This window comes from Ascaphus truei, chromosome 3, assembly GCF_040206685.1.
Source record: "Ascaphus truei isolate aAscTru1 chromosome 3, aAscTru1.hap1, whole genome shotgun sequence".
NCBI classification, from domain to species: Eukaryota; Metazoa; Chordata; class Amphibia; order Anura; family Ascaphidae; genus Ascaphus; species Ascaphus truei.
Genome location: NC_134485.1, coordinates 256,659,371 through 256,676,092, shown reverse-complemented (window position 1 = coordinate 256,676,092; position 16,722 = coordinate 256,659,371). Strand labels below are relative to the sequence as shown.

General features: G+C 42.4%; 1 protein-coding gene across 9 annotated transcripts in view; it reads right to left on the bottom strand.

Annotated features, from left to right (window-relative positions):
* CARS2 (cysteinyl-tRNA synthetase 2, mitochondrial) overlaps window positions 1–16,463 on the bottom strand; it is an 80,235-nt gene extending 63,772 nt beyond the window's left edge. For 2 of the 9 annotated variants that reach the window (XM_075590697.1, XM_075590702.1), the window contains exons 1-2: window positions 15,326–15,348; window positions 14,032–14,082 (exon numbers count right to left, since the gene is read on the bottom strand). In XM_075590697.1, coding sequence (XP_075446812.1) covers window positions 14,032–14,082; window positions 15,326–15,333 — 59 coding nt within the window. In that variant the 5' untranslated portion in view covers window positions 15,334–15,348. Of the gene's footprint in view, window positions 1–14,031; window positions 14,083–15,325; window positions 15,349–15,413; window positions 15,678–16,298 lie in introns of those variants that run through there. The other 7 variants (XM_075590696.1, XM_075590694.1, XM_075590695.1 and 4 more) reach the window with 7 other exon arrangements.
* Between the last annotated feature and the right edge of the window lie 259 nt (window positions 16,464–16,722).

Below are 16,722 nucleotides of genomic sequence, written 5' to 3'. Positions count from 1 at the left end.
TGGTACCTTTCCCGCCTACATCAAACATGCAACAGTTATACCATTACTCAAAAACAGCAAGCTTGACCCCACCTGTCTTTCAAACTATCGACCTGTCTCCTTTCTGCCTTTTGCCTCTAAACTCCTTGAACGTCTTGTATTCTATTGCTTGCTCCATTTTCTCAACACCTATTCTCTCCTAGAACCTCTACAATCTAGCTTCCGCACTGCTCAGTCCATGCTGCCAAAGACAGAGGTCATTACACTCTGCTCATATTACTCGACCTCTCTGCAACATTTGATACTGTGGACCACCCTCTTCTCCTTCACATTCTCCATACTCTTGGCTTGTAACAAAGCTCTATCCTGGATCTCCTCTTACCTGTCCCATCGTACTTTGTGTCTCTTTTGCAAACACCTCCTCAATCGATCTCTCTGTGGGGGTCCCCCAGGGCTGTCCCGAGACCCCTTCTCTATTCTCTTTACACACTCTCTCTAGGTGACCTAATCATATCTCTTGGGTTCAAATATCACCTCTATGCTGATGACACACAAATGTACTTTTCTACCCCTGACCTTACACCTGCTGTACAGACGGAAGTTTCTGAATGTCTCTCTGCTATGTCATACTGGATGGCCCTCCACCGACTTAAATTTAACAAGGCAAAAACAGAGCACCTCATACTTCCTCCCAAACCTGGCCCTATTTCCTCCTTCCACATTACTGTTGGAAATACTATCATTCACCCAGTAGCCCAAGCACGCTGCCTAGGGGTCACACTCGACTCCTCTCAATTCAAAAGGTAGCAAAAAAATGTATTTTTTTCCTCCGCAATATTACAATGATTCGCCCTTTCCTCTGTTGTTGGATTGCAAAAACTCTGACACAGATCCTCATTCTCTCCCATCTCGACTACTGTAACCTCCTGCTGTCCGGCCTTCCTGCCTCTCACCTGTCTCCCCTACAATCTATCCTAAATGCTGCTGCAAGAATCACTCTACTCTTTCCTAAATCTGTCAGCATCTCCCCTGATGAAATCCCTCTCCTGGCTTCTTATCAAATCCTGTATCACACACTCAATTCTCCTCCTCACTTTTAAAGCTTTACACTCTTCTGCTCCTCCTTCCCTCTCAGCCCTAATTTCTTGCTATACACCATCCTGACTCTTGCGTTCTGCTCAAGGATGTCTTCTCTCTACCCCTTTTGTATCTAAAACCCTCTCCCGCCTTAAACCTTTCTGACGGACTGCCCCACACCTCTGGAATACCCTTCCCCTCAATATCAGACTAGCAACCTCTCTATCCACCTTTAAGACCCACCTTAAAACACACCTGCTTAAGGAAGCATATGAGTAGCTCCATGGCTGATAATTAAACACCTCATACATTAACCTTGGCCCCTTGCAGATGCACTAACCAGAACGCCCTACTACTGTTCTTCCTTCCAACCAATTAGATTATAAGCTCTTCGGAGCAGGGACTCCTTTTCCTAAATGTTACTTGTATGTCTGAAGCACTTGTCCCCTCTGTGTTTTATTTATATTTGTTATTTATATGATTGTCACGTATATTACTGCTGTGAAGCGCCATGTACATTGTACCCCTGAGGAAGAAAGCAGCACGCTTTCGAAACGCGTAGGGTGGCTTTTAAGACTTCTACTGCGGCATCAGGTTTATTCCCACTTTCCCGAGCGGACCCGGTGACGAATCAGCTGTTACAAGCCGATGCTCATTGATTTACATCAAGCGAATCTGCTGTGGTCAATTTTATCCTATCTGCACGTCCTTCACTGAGTGTCGAGAGAGGCTACACGCACACACGCCGGCGGGCGTGTGCAACTCTCCATCTACAGACCTGACCGGGTGCAGTAGCTGTTTGAGCAGCAGAGAGGGGATACTCTCTAATTTATCCACCGCCTGTATACATCTTCTGTCCGGTGAGTGGGCAGTTCACCCGTTGCAGCAGTGTGTCTATCCGACATTTCCATTGTCCTATAACCACATACTTTTTTTTTATTTTTCATATGTCCATTGTTTTAATATATATTTTATTAAATGTTTTTTTAACTATTCTTTCACCTCTTGATCTCAGCTGATAGTCATTAGTCATATATGTTGTGTGTATTACATGTTGTCTGTCTCTATACCATACAGTATTACGCTATGTATTGTGTTTTTCTCTCTCTTTAAGCACAACCCTTTCGTCTGGAGCCTATTCCTGGCACTCCAACTGGTTTGATATATATCCTTTTACCATCAGGCGCCTCTGTAATACGCATCCTTTTTTGTCTGTTACCATCCTGAACAGGGGGTCAGTTGTTGTATTCCAGGCAGCCCCTTCTATGTGGACAATATCCCCATTTAAGGTTTCACATTGTGTTTTTGCTTTATTCATCTAGTCAGCGCTACCTGTTCTGTTTTTTACATTAATGGTGCTATACAAAGGACACACATACACTTGGTTGGGAATTGCTGGGACAGGACGCCAGGGGTATTGGTGCCATGGCACCCTCAGTACTTTGAGGGAACCACCACGTGTTGGGTCATCAGATGTAAACAGTGGGTACAGTTATTACCGTTATTGTATGTGTTAGTAGGTGTATACAGTAAACCTTAGTTATATACATTGTGTGGTGTATTATTCTTTACTGTGCATTGGTTCTTGTGAGGAGTTATCCCGCCAACGCTGGGATTCCTCATAGGTGGAGGTGCTGCACTACAAGGAGAAAGAACTCACCCCAGGCTCCCAGAGGCAGAGGCTTAAGCCTCCTGTGAGCAAACAGGTATAGCAACATGCATAGTTGCCTAGGCATAGGGAAAGGGGCCACACACACACACACAGTTGAGGTTGAACATTTTTTTTTAAATGACATACGTACATCAAGTTCAACAAATGCTAAATTTAGACAACAGATTATCCTATATCTATACTTCCTTATTGATCCAGAGGAAGGCAAACAAAAAAAACCCCAGTGTCATATCATCCAATTATATCTTATATAAAAGGGTATGTCCAGCTGTACATGTTTCTCCCCACATAGTGTATCTGCTATGTAAGTCCTGTTAAGATTCAGGCATTAGCAGGTTAATCTGTGGGCCCTTGAATCCCATTCCTGCTTCCCCAGAAAGTGAAGGAAGGTAGGTGGTGTCTCATGGCCTGTGTACAGCCCCTTGTAGGTGGGTTCAGTCCATGAGCCCGCCCCTTCCAGAAGTTTCTAGGGGGAGTAGGCTAAAGTTAGAAGTTCCCCTCTGCACCTCATGGTGTGAGGAGGTGGAAGGAGAGTCTTCCTCTCCACCTTGGAGAGAGAGGATGTAGGAGTCTGCCTCTGCTCCTCCTGGAGAAAAGGAGGGCGAGCGTGTCCCTCTCTGATACCTGGCTAGGGTGAAGGAGGGTGGGAGCTGTGAGTCTTCCCCATGGTGGGGTAAGCCTGCTCACTTTGGCTGGCTAGCCTGCCCACCTGGAGCAGAGCAGTGGAGAGACAAAGCACCATCCAGAAGTTCTGGAACATATGCAGAAGATTATGCTGATGAAGATGCTGTGTGATGCCCTGAATAAAGCTGCTTTTTCACCCAGACCTCTGCCTAGTTGTCAGTTACTGGGCAGGAGGAAGACATTTGCAGTAATGGGAACTGATATCTCACATCCTGGGATCCTATCATGGCTGGAGGCGCTGTACCATGAGTGAGTAAGAAATATGTCCCTAAAGCCTGTCCCATTGCCCATACCATCGCGCAGCTCAGCTTCTAGTGACACCACAAGTAGGCTTCAGCACCACACAGAAGCAGTAACCAGTGTAGTTCCCAGAGGAGGGGTTGAAACAGGGTTACACTTATAAGGGGGAAAATAAATTCCTTCCTGAATCAAAGAATTGGCAATCGGATTATTCCCTGGATCAACATCCTTCCATGTTTACTTATTTGGTATATCCCTGTATACCTTTTCTTTCTAAAAATGTCTAAAGATGTCCAACCTTTTTTTTTTTTTTAACAAATCTATTGTATCTGCCTTCACAGTCTCCATGGGTAATGTATTCCACATTTTAACTGCCCTTACTGTAAAGAACCCTTTCCTTTGTTGCTAGAGAAATCTCCATTCCTCCAACCTAAAGAAATGACCCAGAGTCCTTTGTACTGCCCTTGGGATGAATAGTTCTTTTGGAAGCTCCTTGTACTGTCCCCAAATATATTTATATATACTGTAGTTATCATATCCCCTCTTAGACGCCTCTTTTCTAATGTAAATAAATCTAACTTAGCTAGTCTCTCCTCATAAGTTAGATTGTCCATCCCCTTTATTAATTTGTTGGCTCGTCTCTGCACTCTCTCTAGTTCCATAATGTTTTTTTTTTTTTTTTAAAGGAGTGGTGCCCAAAATTGTACTCCATATTCAAAGTGTGGTCTTACTAATGCTTTGTAAAGGTGCATAATTATGTTTACTTCCCTTCCATCCATTGCCCGTTTGATGTAAGATAAGATCTTGTTTGCCTTTGCAGCTACTGTATGACTTTGGGAACTATTGCTAAGCCTGCTGTCTACAAACAGTCCTAAATCCTTCTCCATCAAGGATTCCCCCAATATATCTCCATTTAATTTGTATGTCGTCTGTTTATTCTTGTTTCCCAAATGCATAACCTTACATTTATCTGTATTAAATCTCATCTGCCATTTACCAGCCCACGTTTCCAGTCTCTCCAACTCCTTCTGGAGAGAAATTATATCCTGCTCCGATTCTACTACCTTACACAATTTAGTATCATCAGCAAAGATGGAAATTTTGCTCTCGATACCAACCTCAAGGTCATTAATAAACAAATTAAAAAGCATCGGTCCCAGTACCGATCCCTGAGGTACTTCACTCACTACGTAAGCCCAACCAGAAAAGGTTCCATTTATGACAACCCTCTGTTGTCTTTCCTTCAACCAGTTTTCAATCCAGGTGCATATATTTTTACTGAGTCCAATTTGCTTTATTTTGTACACCAACCTCATGTGGAACCGTATCAAAAGCCTTTGAAAAATCTAAGACCACATCAACTGCATTACCCAAGTCTAAATTCCTACTTACCTCTTCAAAGAAACAAATAAGGTTAGTTTGGCATGATCCTTCATAAATCCATGCTGACTATTACTAATAATTTTTTTCCCCATTAGGTATTCCTGAATATTATCCCGTATTAAACCTTCCAGTAGTTTCCCCACTATTGAAATCAGGCTTACAGGTCTGTAATTCCCTGGTTGTGATCTAGCTCCCTTTTAAAATATAGGCACCACATCTGCTTTACGCCAATCTTGTGGTACTGAGCCAGTGGAAATGGAGTCCTTGAATATTAAATGTAATGGTTGGCTATTACTGAATTTAACACTTTGAGAACTCTTGGATGTATGCTATCGGGGCCAGGTGCCTTATTTACTTTAACTTTTTTCAAGCCGTGTATGAACTTCTTCCTCAGTTAACCAATTGTTCATTAATATGGAGGTTGTGGCTTCCTCCTATGGCACAAGAATTGAAATCGATTCTTACCTGATAAACACAGAGGCAAAGAATGTGTTTAATACCTCTGCTTTTCTCTTATCTCCAATAATCTGCCTGTCCATCTCACACTGAAAGGGTCCTATATTTTCTTTTCTTATTTTTTGTTATTAAGGTACTTAAAGAACTTTTTAGGGTTGATCTTACTTTCTATTGCAATCCTTTTTTCATTGTCCATTTTTGCTAATTTGATTACCCTTTCGCAATTTTTGTTACATTCCTTATAATTCTGATACAATGCCTCCATCCCTTCTGATTAACAGAATCTAAACGCCTGCCTCTTTTCCATTTCCTCCCCTACCTGTTTATTTAGCCACATTGGTTTTGATTTATTTCTTTTATACTCATTGCCCAAGGATATACAGATGCAGCCACCAGTATTAGAACACTTACCTGGAAAATTCTGGGAGATTCTGGGGCAGTCTCACAGTAAATGCCTCAACATTTCTGTTAGATTCTTAATGGCCCATCAGATTAACACAGCAGGGGGTCCCTGCAGTCCCATTCAAACTGCAGGGACCCTTGCTGTGTTAATCCGATGGGCCATTAAGAATCTCACAGAAATGTTGAGGCAATTTTGAGGCATTTACTGTGAGACTGCCCCAGAATTTCCCAGGCAAGAGTTCTAATACTCGTGGCTGCATCTATACACTGATGTGTGCTTTTCTAACAATATTTTAACGACTGCCCATTTATCTTCTATATTTTTCCCTGCAAAAGCATTATCCCAATGTATTACTTGTAGATTAGTCCTACATTTATTAAAATCTGCCTTTCTAAAGTTTAAGGTCTTTGTTGAACCCAAGTAATCGTTTTTTTTTATAATGTATTTCAAATGAGTCCATGTTATGATCACTGTTACCCAAATGTTACTGGACTTGAATATTTGCCATTATATAATTTATTTATCATTAAAAACATATATTGCTGGTTTAACCATCACTAGAATGGAGCCTCTTATTTTAAAGCCAATTTGAACGATGAGCTGGGCCGCTGGAACCACTGGAGCAAGGGCCACCTTGCTGCCACCCCGCCAGGCTAAAATGTATAAGCCAGCCCCTGGTTGCACCCCAACTCTTGAATACTCTACAACGCAGACTCTCCACAACCATGCATATAGTTAAAAGTTCCTTAGACATACTTTCTCAAGGAGAGCTGTCCAACAAGGACTAATTTCTTAATTTCATCCTAGAAGCACACACTCGGGAATCCTGATGTGGATGGTCTTACCCTTGCTAACAAAGTCAAACTATTCTTTGTCTTCACTCCCCTCCTTTTAGATTGTAAGTTCCTGGGGGAAGGGAACTCCTATTGTCAACATACAACTACTCTTTTCCCCTACAATGTTAATGTCCTCCCTCCCACATTGCACTGAGCTGCAGAGTATTTTGGCGCCATACAAATAAAAGATAATAATAATAACAACAGTGTGTAGAAGTGGCCATCTTTAAGTTAGTAACTCTCTGGAGGATTTCTTAAAAACAAATGAGCAAATGTGTGACTAATGGAGACAGGGTTGCCACCACTCTGGGTTTGACCCGGAGACTACGGGTTTTGGTGGCATCCTCCTGCATCTTCTGTCATGGCTGTGCGACGTCAAATGGTGCTGTGTTGCCATAACAACGTGGCATCACGTGACAACCCTGGTGCCAAAAGGTGTCCCGTTGTCATGGCAACAGGCGTCATGCGACGCCGCACAGCCATGTTGACGGGAGTCGCTGGGGGAGATGCAGGATGTCAGAGGATGTCAGGAGACGCCACCGGTAAGAGATAAAAATGTTTACCTTTATCTCCGGGTTAGCCTTTAGTAGAAGCTGGGTAACCCTGACACTAGGGTTTGTTTTTAATAGTTCAAGATTTAGCATCTGTTGCAATGTGAATAAAAGTTTACAGTACCTACCAACACATACACAATATTTATACATGAAGTAGAAGTAAGAACCCGGAAGATGCTCATTAACACAGTGACAGCAAGCTAACATTTGACAAAAGTGACTTTTCAATAAGCAACCCTATAAAATCAGAAATATATTACACCATCTTTACCTCTCGTGGCCTTCTAGAGCAGGGGTGCTCAAACTATGGGGCGCGGGGGTACAGAGGCCCCATGCTCTCCCAAGGTATTTAAATTAAATGCCAGGGGACCGCGTGAGGCCTCTGTAACTTCTCCTACCTGGTCTTCGGCGATGTGTTGCCATGGTAAACCAACATCAAATTACACTGTGGGGGTCAACCTGGCATCATTTGCCGTGGGGGGTGGGATCAGAGCAGGGGAGGAGAGCAGGCAGGGGGGTGCAGGGAGAAAAGTTTGCGCACGCCTGCTCTAGATTGATATCACAAAGCAAACCTCGTTTCTCACCCTTTGCTGCCCCTTGTTTAGTCAACTCGCAGACCCCCAACGCACACATTTCTGACAGTTCCAGGTGTAGACTGGAGATGTAGGGTTAACACAGAGAGGGGAACTTGATAGTAGATAACTTCATGCGGGATACTCAAGGTATAACAGCTCAGATTCACGCAGAATAACATAGGAAAGAGAGACGGACCATAGTATAGATCACATAGTATATATCCCATCAAGCAAGGTGCACAAACGTACTTACAATAAGTACTTGAAAGATATTCACGTAGCAGTTTCGTGAGACAGTAGAGGGCTTTTTTGGCGATGGTGAGCTGGCTGGCTGGATGTCTTCCCTTAGCTTCCACCTCCCCGTCGCGGTATGGAGTCTGACGTCACTTCCGGCAGCACGGGTGATGACATCCGGTGGAGAGCAGGGGAGATGAGTCTCAGCCGATCGCTGGTGTAAACAGCAGGCACCTCACACGTCTTCATGTACAGCAGGACTGTGGTGGACTAAAGGCTTGGCTCAACGCGTTTCGCTGTTCTCAAACAGCTTCCTTAGGAGCAGAATCTGCGTTGCTCTCCACCGGATGTCATCACCCGTGCTGCCGGAAGTGACGTCAGACGCCATACCGCGACGGGGAGGTGGAAGCTAAGGGAAGACATCCAGCCAGCCAGCTGACCATCGCCAAAAAAGCCCTCTACTGTCTCACAAAACTGCTACGTGAATATCTTTCAAGTGCTTATTGTAAGTACGTTTGTGCACCTTGCTTGATGGGATAAAATCTGTACTTTGTGATCTATACTATGGTCCGTCTCTCTTTCCTATGTTATTCTGCGTGAATCTGAGCTGTTATACCTTGAGAGTATCCCGCATGAAGTTATCTACTATCAAGTTCCCCTCTCTGTGTTAACCCTACACCTACATCATCCTGACAGAGTCAGACCATTGCCTGCTTAAATCTTACCTGCTGCAAGTAGGAATTGCATTAGAGCCAAGATTCACCCATTCCCTTTTGCCTTAATATACTGCACCATTATTGTGTATATTTTTTATTTTTTGGGTGTGTTCCCGAGAATACCGCTCCCCCCCACCCCCCCGTGGATCAAGACTACTTATGTAAGGAATCTGTACATATTCCTTGGAAGGTGGAGAAGTGTGTTCTTCTGGGATACACACCACTCTTAAGTATTGCATTCTGTTATTGCACTTAATTACAATAAGGTGTCTATTAGCGCCGGTACAAGTCATTTGGTTGCACTGTAGACTGGAGATGGGCGAATGTGTCGAAATTCAGTTCGCGGCGTTTCCCTGCCCTCTAATTTTCTGTCCAATTTTTCTCATTTTTATTTTTTCATTTATTCAACTGACACAGTGGCTTTTTTTCCCCAACTCCAACAAATATTCAGAAATGTGAAGGGAAAAAAAAAAAATATAGAATGTGTGACAAATTTGAAGTTTGGCAAAACTAGGAGATAATGGTCTGCCGAAAGGGAACAGGCAAAGAACCCCACTGAGCAAAAGTAAATTGTTACTTCGCCATAACATCTCCCGGAGAAATACTTTAACATTCTTACTTCAGCAAGGTGTAGGTTGACAGGGCTTTAGGCAGCCATTATAAGCCAACTTTGTTCCAGCAGTAATTACAAAGGTCTATATTGGTAACTGTTCTTGGTAGCTAAGAAATGTCCGCTATTCATGGATACAAAAAGAAAACACATGTATCATAAAAATCTATTTTACAGATTAAAAATTTAACTTAATCATCTCCATTTGTTTTACAGAGGTTTTTACATTTCCAGTAAAAAAAATAAAATTAATATCTTTATTCTTAGGGACACTGCCAACCTTCCTCAACTATGCAACATCTAGTATTAAAACTGATATTTGATAACTGGATATAACTTTCGGCCAGAAAGACGTGTTCAAAGTTATCATGATGTCCAAAGGAAGTCTGTTATTTATTCCACAACACTACTGGCCTTCTGGCAAAATATTTGACTGTCTCTGCAAAATCCTATGCAAGTCTATAAAAAGACATTTCGATTGAGCCTCTGTGCTGCTGGCAAAATACCAAGACTTCTGACAAGATCTGTGTGCTTGCTGTCAGCAATAATTACATTATTCCAGCCTAATACCAGATTCAAAATCAAAAGAAACCGTCTCCCTGATGACAGTGGTAATACAATGCTAAGCAGATACATTGGAAAAGTTACATGTCGATTGTATACCATATACATTTTTTTTTACAAACTACAGTAAATGATAGCCTATCATCTTCTGGTATTAGCAGCACTCTACATCTTAATAACACTTACATGCAGTTTCAGCTAGTAGAACACAATTTTATGAAATAGAACAGCTTAATTCCTGAAGGGGCTTTCTATTCAATGTGTGCATGCCAGATTGCATGTGGCCAACATTACGACATGCACCTGAACATTTAACTTGATGCATGCCTGTGGTAGCATTTTTATCTGTGGCATAGTGACAGTTACCCTGCTATATATTGAAGCATCTTGGTGAGGGCAGCAGATTTGGCACTGAGCCCACCCTTGTGAGGCTGGTGGATGTATATACAAAAGGCTCAGAGGGCTCCCCATGTCACCCACACTAGTTAGTACTACTGTGTACAGTACAGATTGGACACCCCTGATGAAGCTTGGCAAAAAGCGTACGGTGGAGGACTTTGCCTTTGAGTTTAGGATCCCAAAATCTGACGGTTTGCCGAACTCTCACGAGATGAAACTAGCTTCCACGTGACGCGGAAGTACTCAGATTGCTGGGAGCAAGACGCTTAGCATATCGGAGCAGAACGGATTCCTGATCACAGCATACAAATTGTGAGATTTACCTCAATGCGCATTAGCTTCGGATTTATTGTGAGAACGATGTGAATATTTATTTATTTTTTGTTACTTAAGTTTTTATTGATCATTTTTCAAAAATAAGGGGACGATGTGCATATTTTTATGTTTTTAAGAGTATATTAAATAGGTTACGCTATGGTACATTTTGCCTTGCTGTCTCCCCATAAATCTACGCCTGAGCGGATACCTACTGGAAGAGATGTAAGCCCAGCAGTTACTATATCCAGCTCACTCCATATTATAAACAGTGGACCAAAAACCTTTAGAAGTGATACCCGATTTAATAAACGTGTTTGCAGGTTATACGGTTATGCACTAAGTGGACTCAATGTTAACAGTAATACAATTATTCAACCATTCTGTAATTTGCCATAATGTTTTGTCATTGTTGGGGAAGCTTTAAACAAAAATAATCAACATGACCAAATAATGAACAACAAAGATAAAATCAAAACAGTGGCCTTTTTTTAGTGAATAACACAAAGGAGCACATTGGGAGCCAACGTTTCAATCTCAAAAAGGACCATCCCCATCAGCTTAATTAGAAGTGTTCAAAGTAAAACATGAGTAAGTAATATTCCTTTCACAGAACATTTAGAAACTAAACTCATATTTGAACAGTGAATAATTTGTCCTGCTTGAGACCATGTTGCTTTGCAAATATTGGTGCAGGTCGTAATGTTATGATATTTGGTACCAAAACGTATCACTACTGTAGTTGTTTGTATTTACAGTTCCACACTTTTTATCAAATGGGACTTCGCTTTATTTTTTTTATTTTTTTAAGCTATCTCCCTACTAGTTCTTATAGCAAACTTATTGTGTAATGTCAAATAAGTATTTCTTTAACATATTTAGTGGTACAATACAACTACCTTTTTAAATGGGGGAGGGAGATTCTATATACACCGAAACAGCCATCCAGGCTATTTTTAGCAGGAAATCCTTATTGGGGATTTTTGTCCAAAAACGGCGCAACCATTCCCTTCGTTGTGCATAGAATAAGGGCTAAGCCTCCAAGGACAAGAACATAGAAGCTGGAGCGACAGCATACACTCTAAGCAGATGCAGGGGCGAGAAAACGTTTGTGAACCCCAATGATAATTATGTAAATGTCATAGTTTTTCCATAATAAACGTCCTGAATTAACGCCAGTCTTTTCTTAAAATATCCAATAGGGTTTATATTAGCCAATTCTATGTCTTTAAAAAGAAAAAAAAATGATGAATTAAGCAAACAGAGTAATTTTAGAGCCACGGTATGTTCAAAAGTAAGTGAAACTCTGGTCTTACCAGTTAAATTAAAAGGGATCATTCGAATCAGATTAGGTAGATCTTCAGGTGGAAATTAGGGAGGCTCCACCCCATATAAAGATCAGTAACTTTGTGAGTTTGGTCTTCACCATACAAGTGTGTGGAAACACGTCATGCCACGATCAAAATAAATCTCTGAACCTCAGAAAAGCAGTTATTGATGCTCATCAGTCAGGAAAGGGTTACAAAACCATTTCTAAGGATTTGGGGTTCCACCAATCCATTTTCGGACAGATAGTCATCAAATAGAGAAACTTAAATATCACAGTCACTCTACCCAGGAGTGAACGTTATACCAAAATCTCTTCAAGGACAAACTGGCAAATCATCCAGGAAGTCCCAAAGAACCCCAGAGTAACATCCAAGAATCTGCAGGCTACCCTCGCTTTGGCTAATGTGAGTGTTCATGGCAACAATCAGAAAAAGACTGAGCAAGAATTGTGTTCATGTAAGAAAGAACATTTCTGCCCACCTGAAGTTCACCAGAGAGCACATAGATAACATAGATAATCCACAACACTTCAGGAACAATGTTCTCTGGACAGACGAGTCAAAGGTAGAACTTTTTTGCCTCAATGAGAAATGTTATGTTGAGAAAACCAAACACTGTTCGAACAGAAGAACCTCCTCCCAACCTTCAAAGATGGTGGTTGGAGTGTGATGGTTTGGGGCCGCTTTAGGACTTGGACAGCTTGTCGTCATTGACATAACCATGAATTCAGCATTGTATCAGAAGATTCTAGAGGAGAATGTCAGGCCATCCGTAAGCTCAAGCTGAAGAGAAAGTGTGTCATGCAGAAAGTCAGTGATCCTAAATATACAAGCAGATCTACAACAGAATAGCTTCAGAAGAAGAAATTCTGCATTTTAGAATGGCCTAGTCAAAGTCCAGACCTAAACCCCATCAAAATATTGTAGCAGGACCTGAAGCGAGTGGTCCATGCAAGGAAGACCTCAAATATCACTGATTTGAAGCAGTTCTGTAAGGAGAAATGGGCCAAAATTCCTCCAAACCGATGAGAGACTGACCAGCAGTTACAGTAAACGCTTAGTTGAAGTCATTGCTGCTCAGGGGGTGCCACCAGGTACTGAATCTAAAGGTTCACGTACTTTTATTCAATGTTGAATCATTTGAGGATAAATAAATGTTGAAAAAGCATCATGTTTTTGTGTCATTTGTTTGATCAAGTTACCTTTATCTATTATTAGGACTTAGATTAAGATCTAATAACATTTTATGTTTGAAATATGTGAAAATCCTAAGGGGTTCACAAACCTTTTCTTGCCACTGTAACTGCACAATAAGTGGGCAATGTATTTTTCAAGTCTCTTGTCAAATGAAAATGAAGATTGAAATAAAAGCAAGAATGTTGTGGCTTTACCTTACAGTACAGAGGGAGATTTACAGGCATTATGGATGAATAATGAAATGAACTAACCAAACTCCCATTTTTGGGGGGTTTTGATATTTAAATATAGTACCGTGTACTTTTGTATTAATGTACACATGTAGTAGATATAACAGCTTCAGTCAACGAAATGTTTTGCGTTAAAGCTGGTACGTTATTTAACAGTAGTGCGATGGAAAACAATGGTTAAGGAGCTACTGCACGTTATTTAGTGCGTTAACAGAGTTAATAACATCTGTTACATATGTACAAAAGGGGCTTTGCATCAAATTTGCCCTGTCTGCATCAGTGATTTAGGATTTGTTGGAGCTGTTAGGAAGATGTTTCACATAACAACACAATGGGGTGGCACGTTTGTATGTGCAACTGGCGCAGTGTTCTTTGCATCGAATATAACAAGTCTGAGGTGCAAACACATCAAGAGATCAGCACCAGATGCAAGAAACTCTTCATACATTTGGCAATAGCATAGACTGAAGAAAGAAAACGTTTGCACCACATCAAGGCGCACATTTTATGATCTACACACATATCCTCTTGGGTGCGAATCTTTTGGTGGCAGAGACATAAAAACAAGTAATAACTCACCATGCATGGCCGAGATGTGCGTGATCATAAACGGTTGGCCCACAGCTGTACCTGATAATAGGAAATAAGAGATATATTAAATCAGATCGTGTCCTTTGCATTACTCACTGCAAGGACAGAGGTAGCTGTGGGTCGGCATAAAACTATGCAACCATACTAGTCCAACATTTACAGGTTACACCATTTCCCCCTTTATATAGGTGGAAAAGAGGCACACCTCACTTTCACTGTGTTGCCAATCATGACTGCTCTCTTTATTGCTGGGTGCTTTACTACTGCTTGGATTCCAGAGGAAAGATGAGCTGTGACAGACCAAACTTTAATAGATTGTTTCTTTATTGTGTCAACGTTTCATTGGTAGTATCACTACATCAGGACCGTGACGATCCTGGTGAAGATGTAATACCAACAATGAAACGTTGACACAAAGAAACAATCTATTGAAGACTGGTCTGCCACAGCTCATCTTCTCCCCAGTTAAATTATTCTACATACATTTGTTGCTGCGCTTGCATTGTGTACATCTACTATTTATAAATTGTTACTGTGACACTTGTGTATTGTGCCGCATTGTGATGTGGTTGTGCATGTGTGTTTACTAGGTCAATGCATCATCAACACAAGTCACAAAACCACCCATCTCATAAACATGTATATACAAAGTAAATGTATTTATGCAGTACAGAAATATATGTAAACACTCCTGTGGTATTCTAAAATGTGGGTGTTGGGGGGGGGGAGGGGGAGGGGGTGAGATTAAAAATGATCTTGAAACATTTTAGTGAACCATAGGTTTACATTTTCCTACTCCAATTCTGCCATTTAATAGGTTGCGATAGTGCAAGTGACAAATTCGATCTGAGTAGATCATGTAAGCCTTAAACACAAACGTGTTTATCAGTGTTCATTTGCACTTGACATACTTACAGTAAGTAATACAAAACTTGTGACCTGTGCAGTGCTTGCTACAGACGATCAAAGTACACTATACAATGATACATCTCGAGTTACCATGTATATAACTAGTGTGTGCAGGGCCAATCTAAAACAAAGCATAAAATACAGTCTAGCAACCTGTGTGCAACTTGTCTGTACAGGGACATGCTTTATCAAATAGATTCGGTATGATACATTGTATGCAGAGCTAACAGTGTGTGCCGTGCTAGTGACACAAACAAAGCATACAATGTACTGAAGTAGTTTGTGTACATTTGGTACTGTGTGTATTGTTGGTGACACGGGGTGATATAGCACAATGCAGCGATGCATCCTGTGTGCAGTGTTCATGACCCACATGCTCATATAGCACAATGTAGAGCTGTAGTGTTGCATCCAGTGCTGGTTTAGGAGTGTGTGCAGTGCCAGCTGCAGCAGAGTCTGACCATGTTGCCAGTGCCGGGCTATCCAGTATCAGCGGCTCCTTCCTCCTGGTCAGGCTGTTGTACACCCGGATCCCCGTGTCATGCCCACTCGGGGGCACCCACTGTCCTGCAGAGTACGCGCGCACACTGCCGGCCCGGACCTGCACACATCCCACCTCCAACCCAGGAAACCGGGGAGCAGGGGGGAGTAACCTGCAGACAGCTCTGAGCAGCAAGGACATCCTCCCACCGGAGCCAGGAGCATGCAAAGCACAAGAGGAGATCCTGCAGGTGTGCAGCAAAACACAAACCGCGCTATAACAAAATGATATAACGCTGCAATGATCAGCGAAGGAGGCACCAGAGCAGCAGCAGCAGCTTCGCCATGCAGAGTGAAAGTGACACCCAAGTCCCTCCTCTTCCCCTGCTCCTCCTCTCCCTCTGCTCCTCCTCCCCCTCTACTCCTCCTCTCCCTGTCATTCTCTCCTCCCTTCCTTGTCATTTTCTCCTCCCCTCCTCTCGTCATTTTCTCCTGCCCTCCCCTCTCCTCTCTGTCCTTCTCCTCTCCCCTTCTCTCCTCTCTCTGTGCTTCTCCCCTCCTCCCTGTCATTCTCTCCTCCCCCCTCCTCTCTGTCCTTCTCCTCTCCCCTTCTCTCCTCCCCCCTCCTCTCTGTCCTTCTCCTCTCCCCTTCTCTCCTCCCCTCTCCTCTCTCTGTCCTTCTCCCCTCCTCCCTGTCCTTCGCCTCTCCCCTCCTCCCTGTCATTCTCCCCTCTCCTCTCTCTGTCCTTCTCTCCGCGTTAGGTTTCATTTGTGTTGTGTCCGCCTTCTGCGCCCCCAAACATGTTGTTATAATCGTTAATACTCTCTGCCTCCTGTGCACGAATTCTTCTTTCCTCTCTATTTACCGCCTGATCATTTACTTTTCTCAGGATTGTACCCTTCTCTCCTGAGCATATACTTCCTGATTGTATTCTCCTCCTCCCCTCTTTCCTGTGCCAAAGCTGCCTCTCTGATGACTCAGCCCACAGTGTGTTGTGTATGTGTGTTGTGTGTGTGTGTGTTGTGTATGTAAATGTGTGTGCGCGCACAGGGGGATGTCCAAGAGGAAGCCCCGCCTGAGTTTCACCACAAGTAAAGGGAGGAGACACACAGACTGACAGGGTGACACAGACAGCAACACACAGCTCACACTGTAACTACAGCGTCCTCCTGCTGTCTCATTCATGCTAGTCAACTTATGTTATGTTGATGGCATTGGCTAAAGTAAAAGTAAACTGACTACAATTTATCTAGCAGCTGGTTACATGTATTTACAATTGGGCATTCACT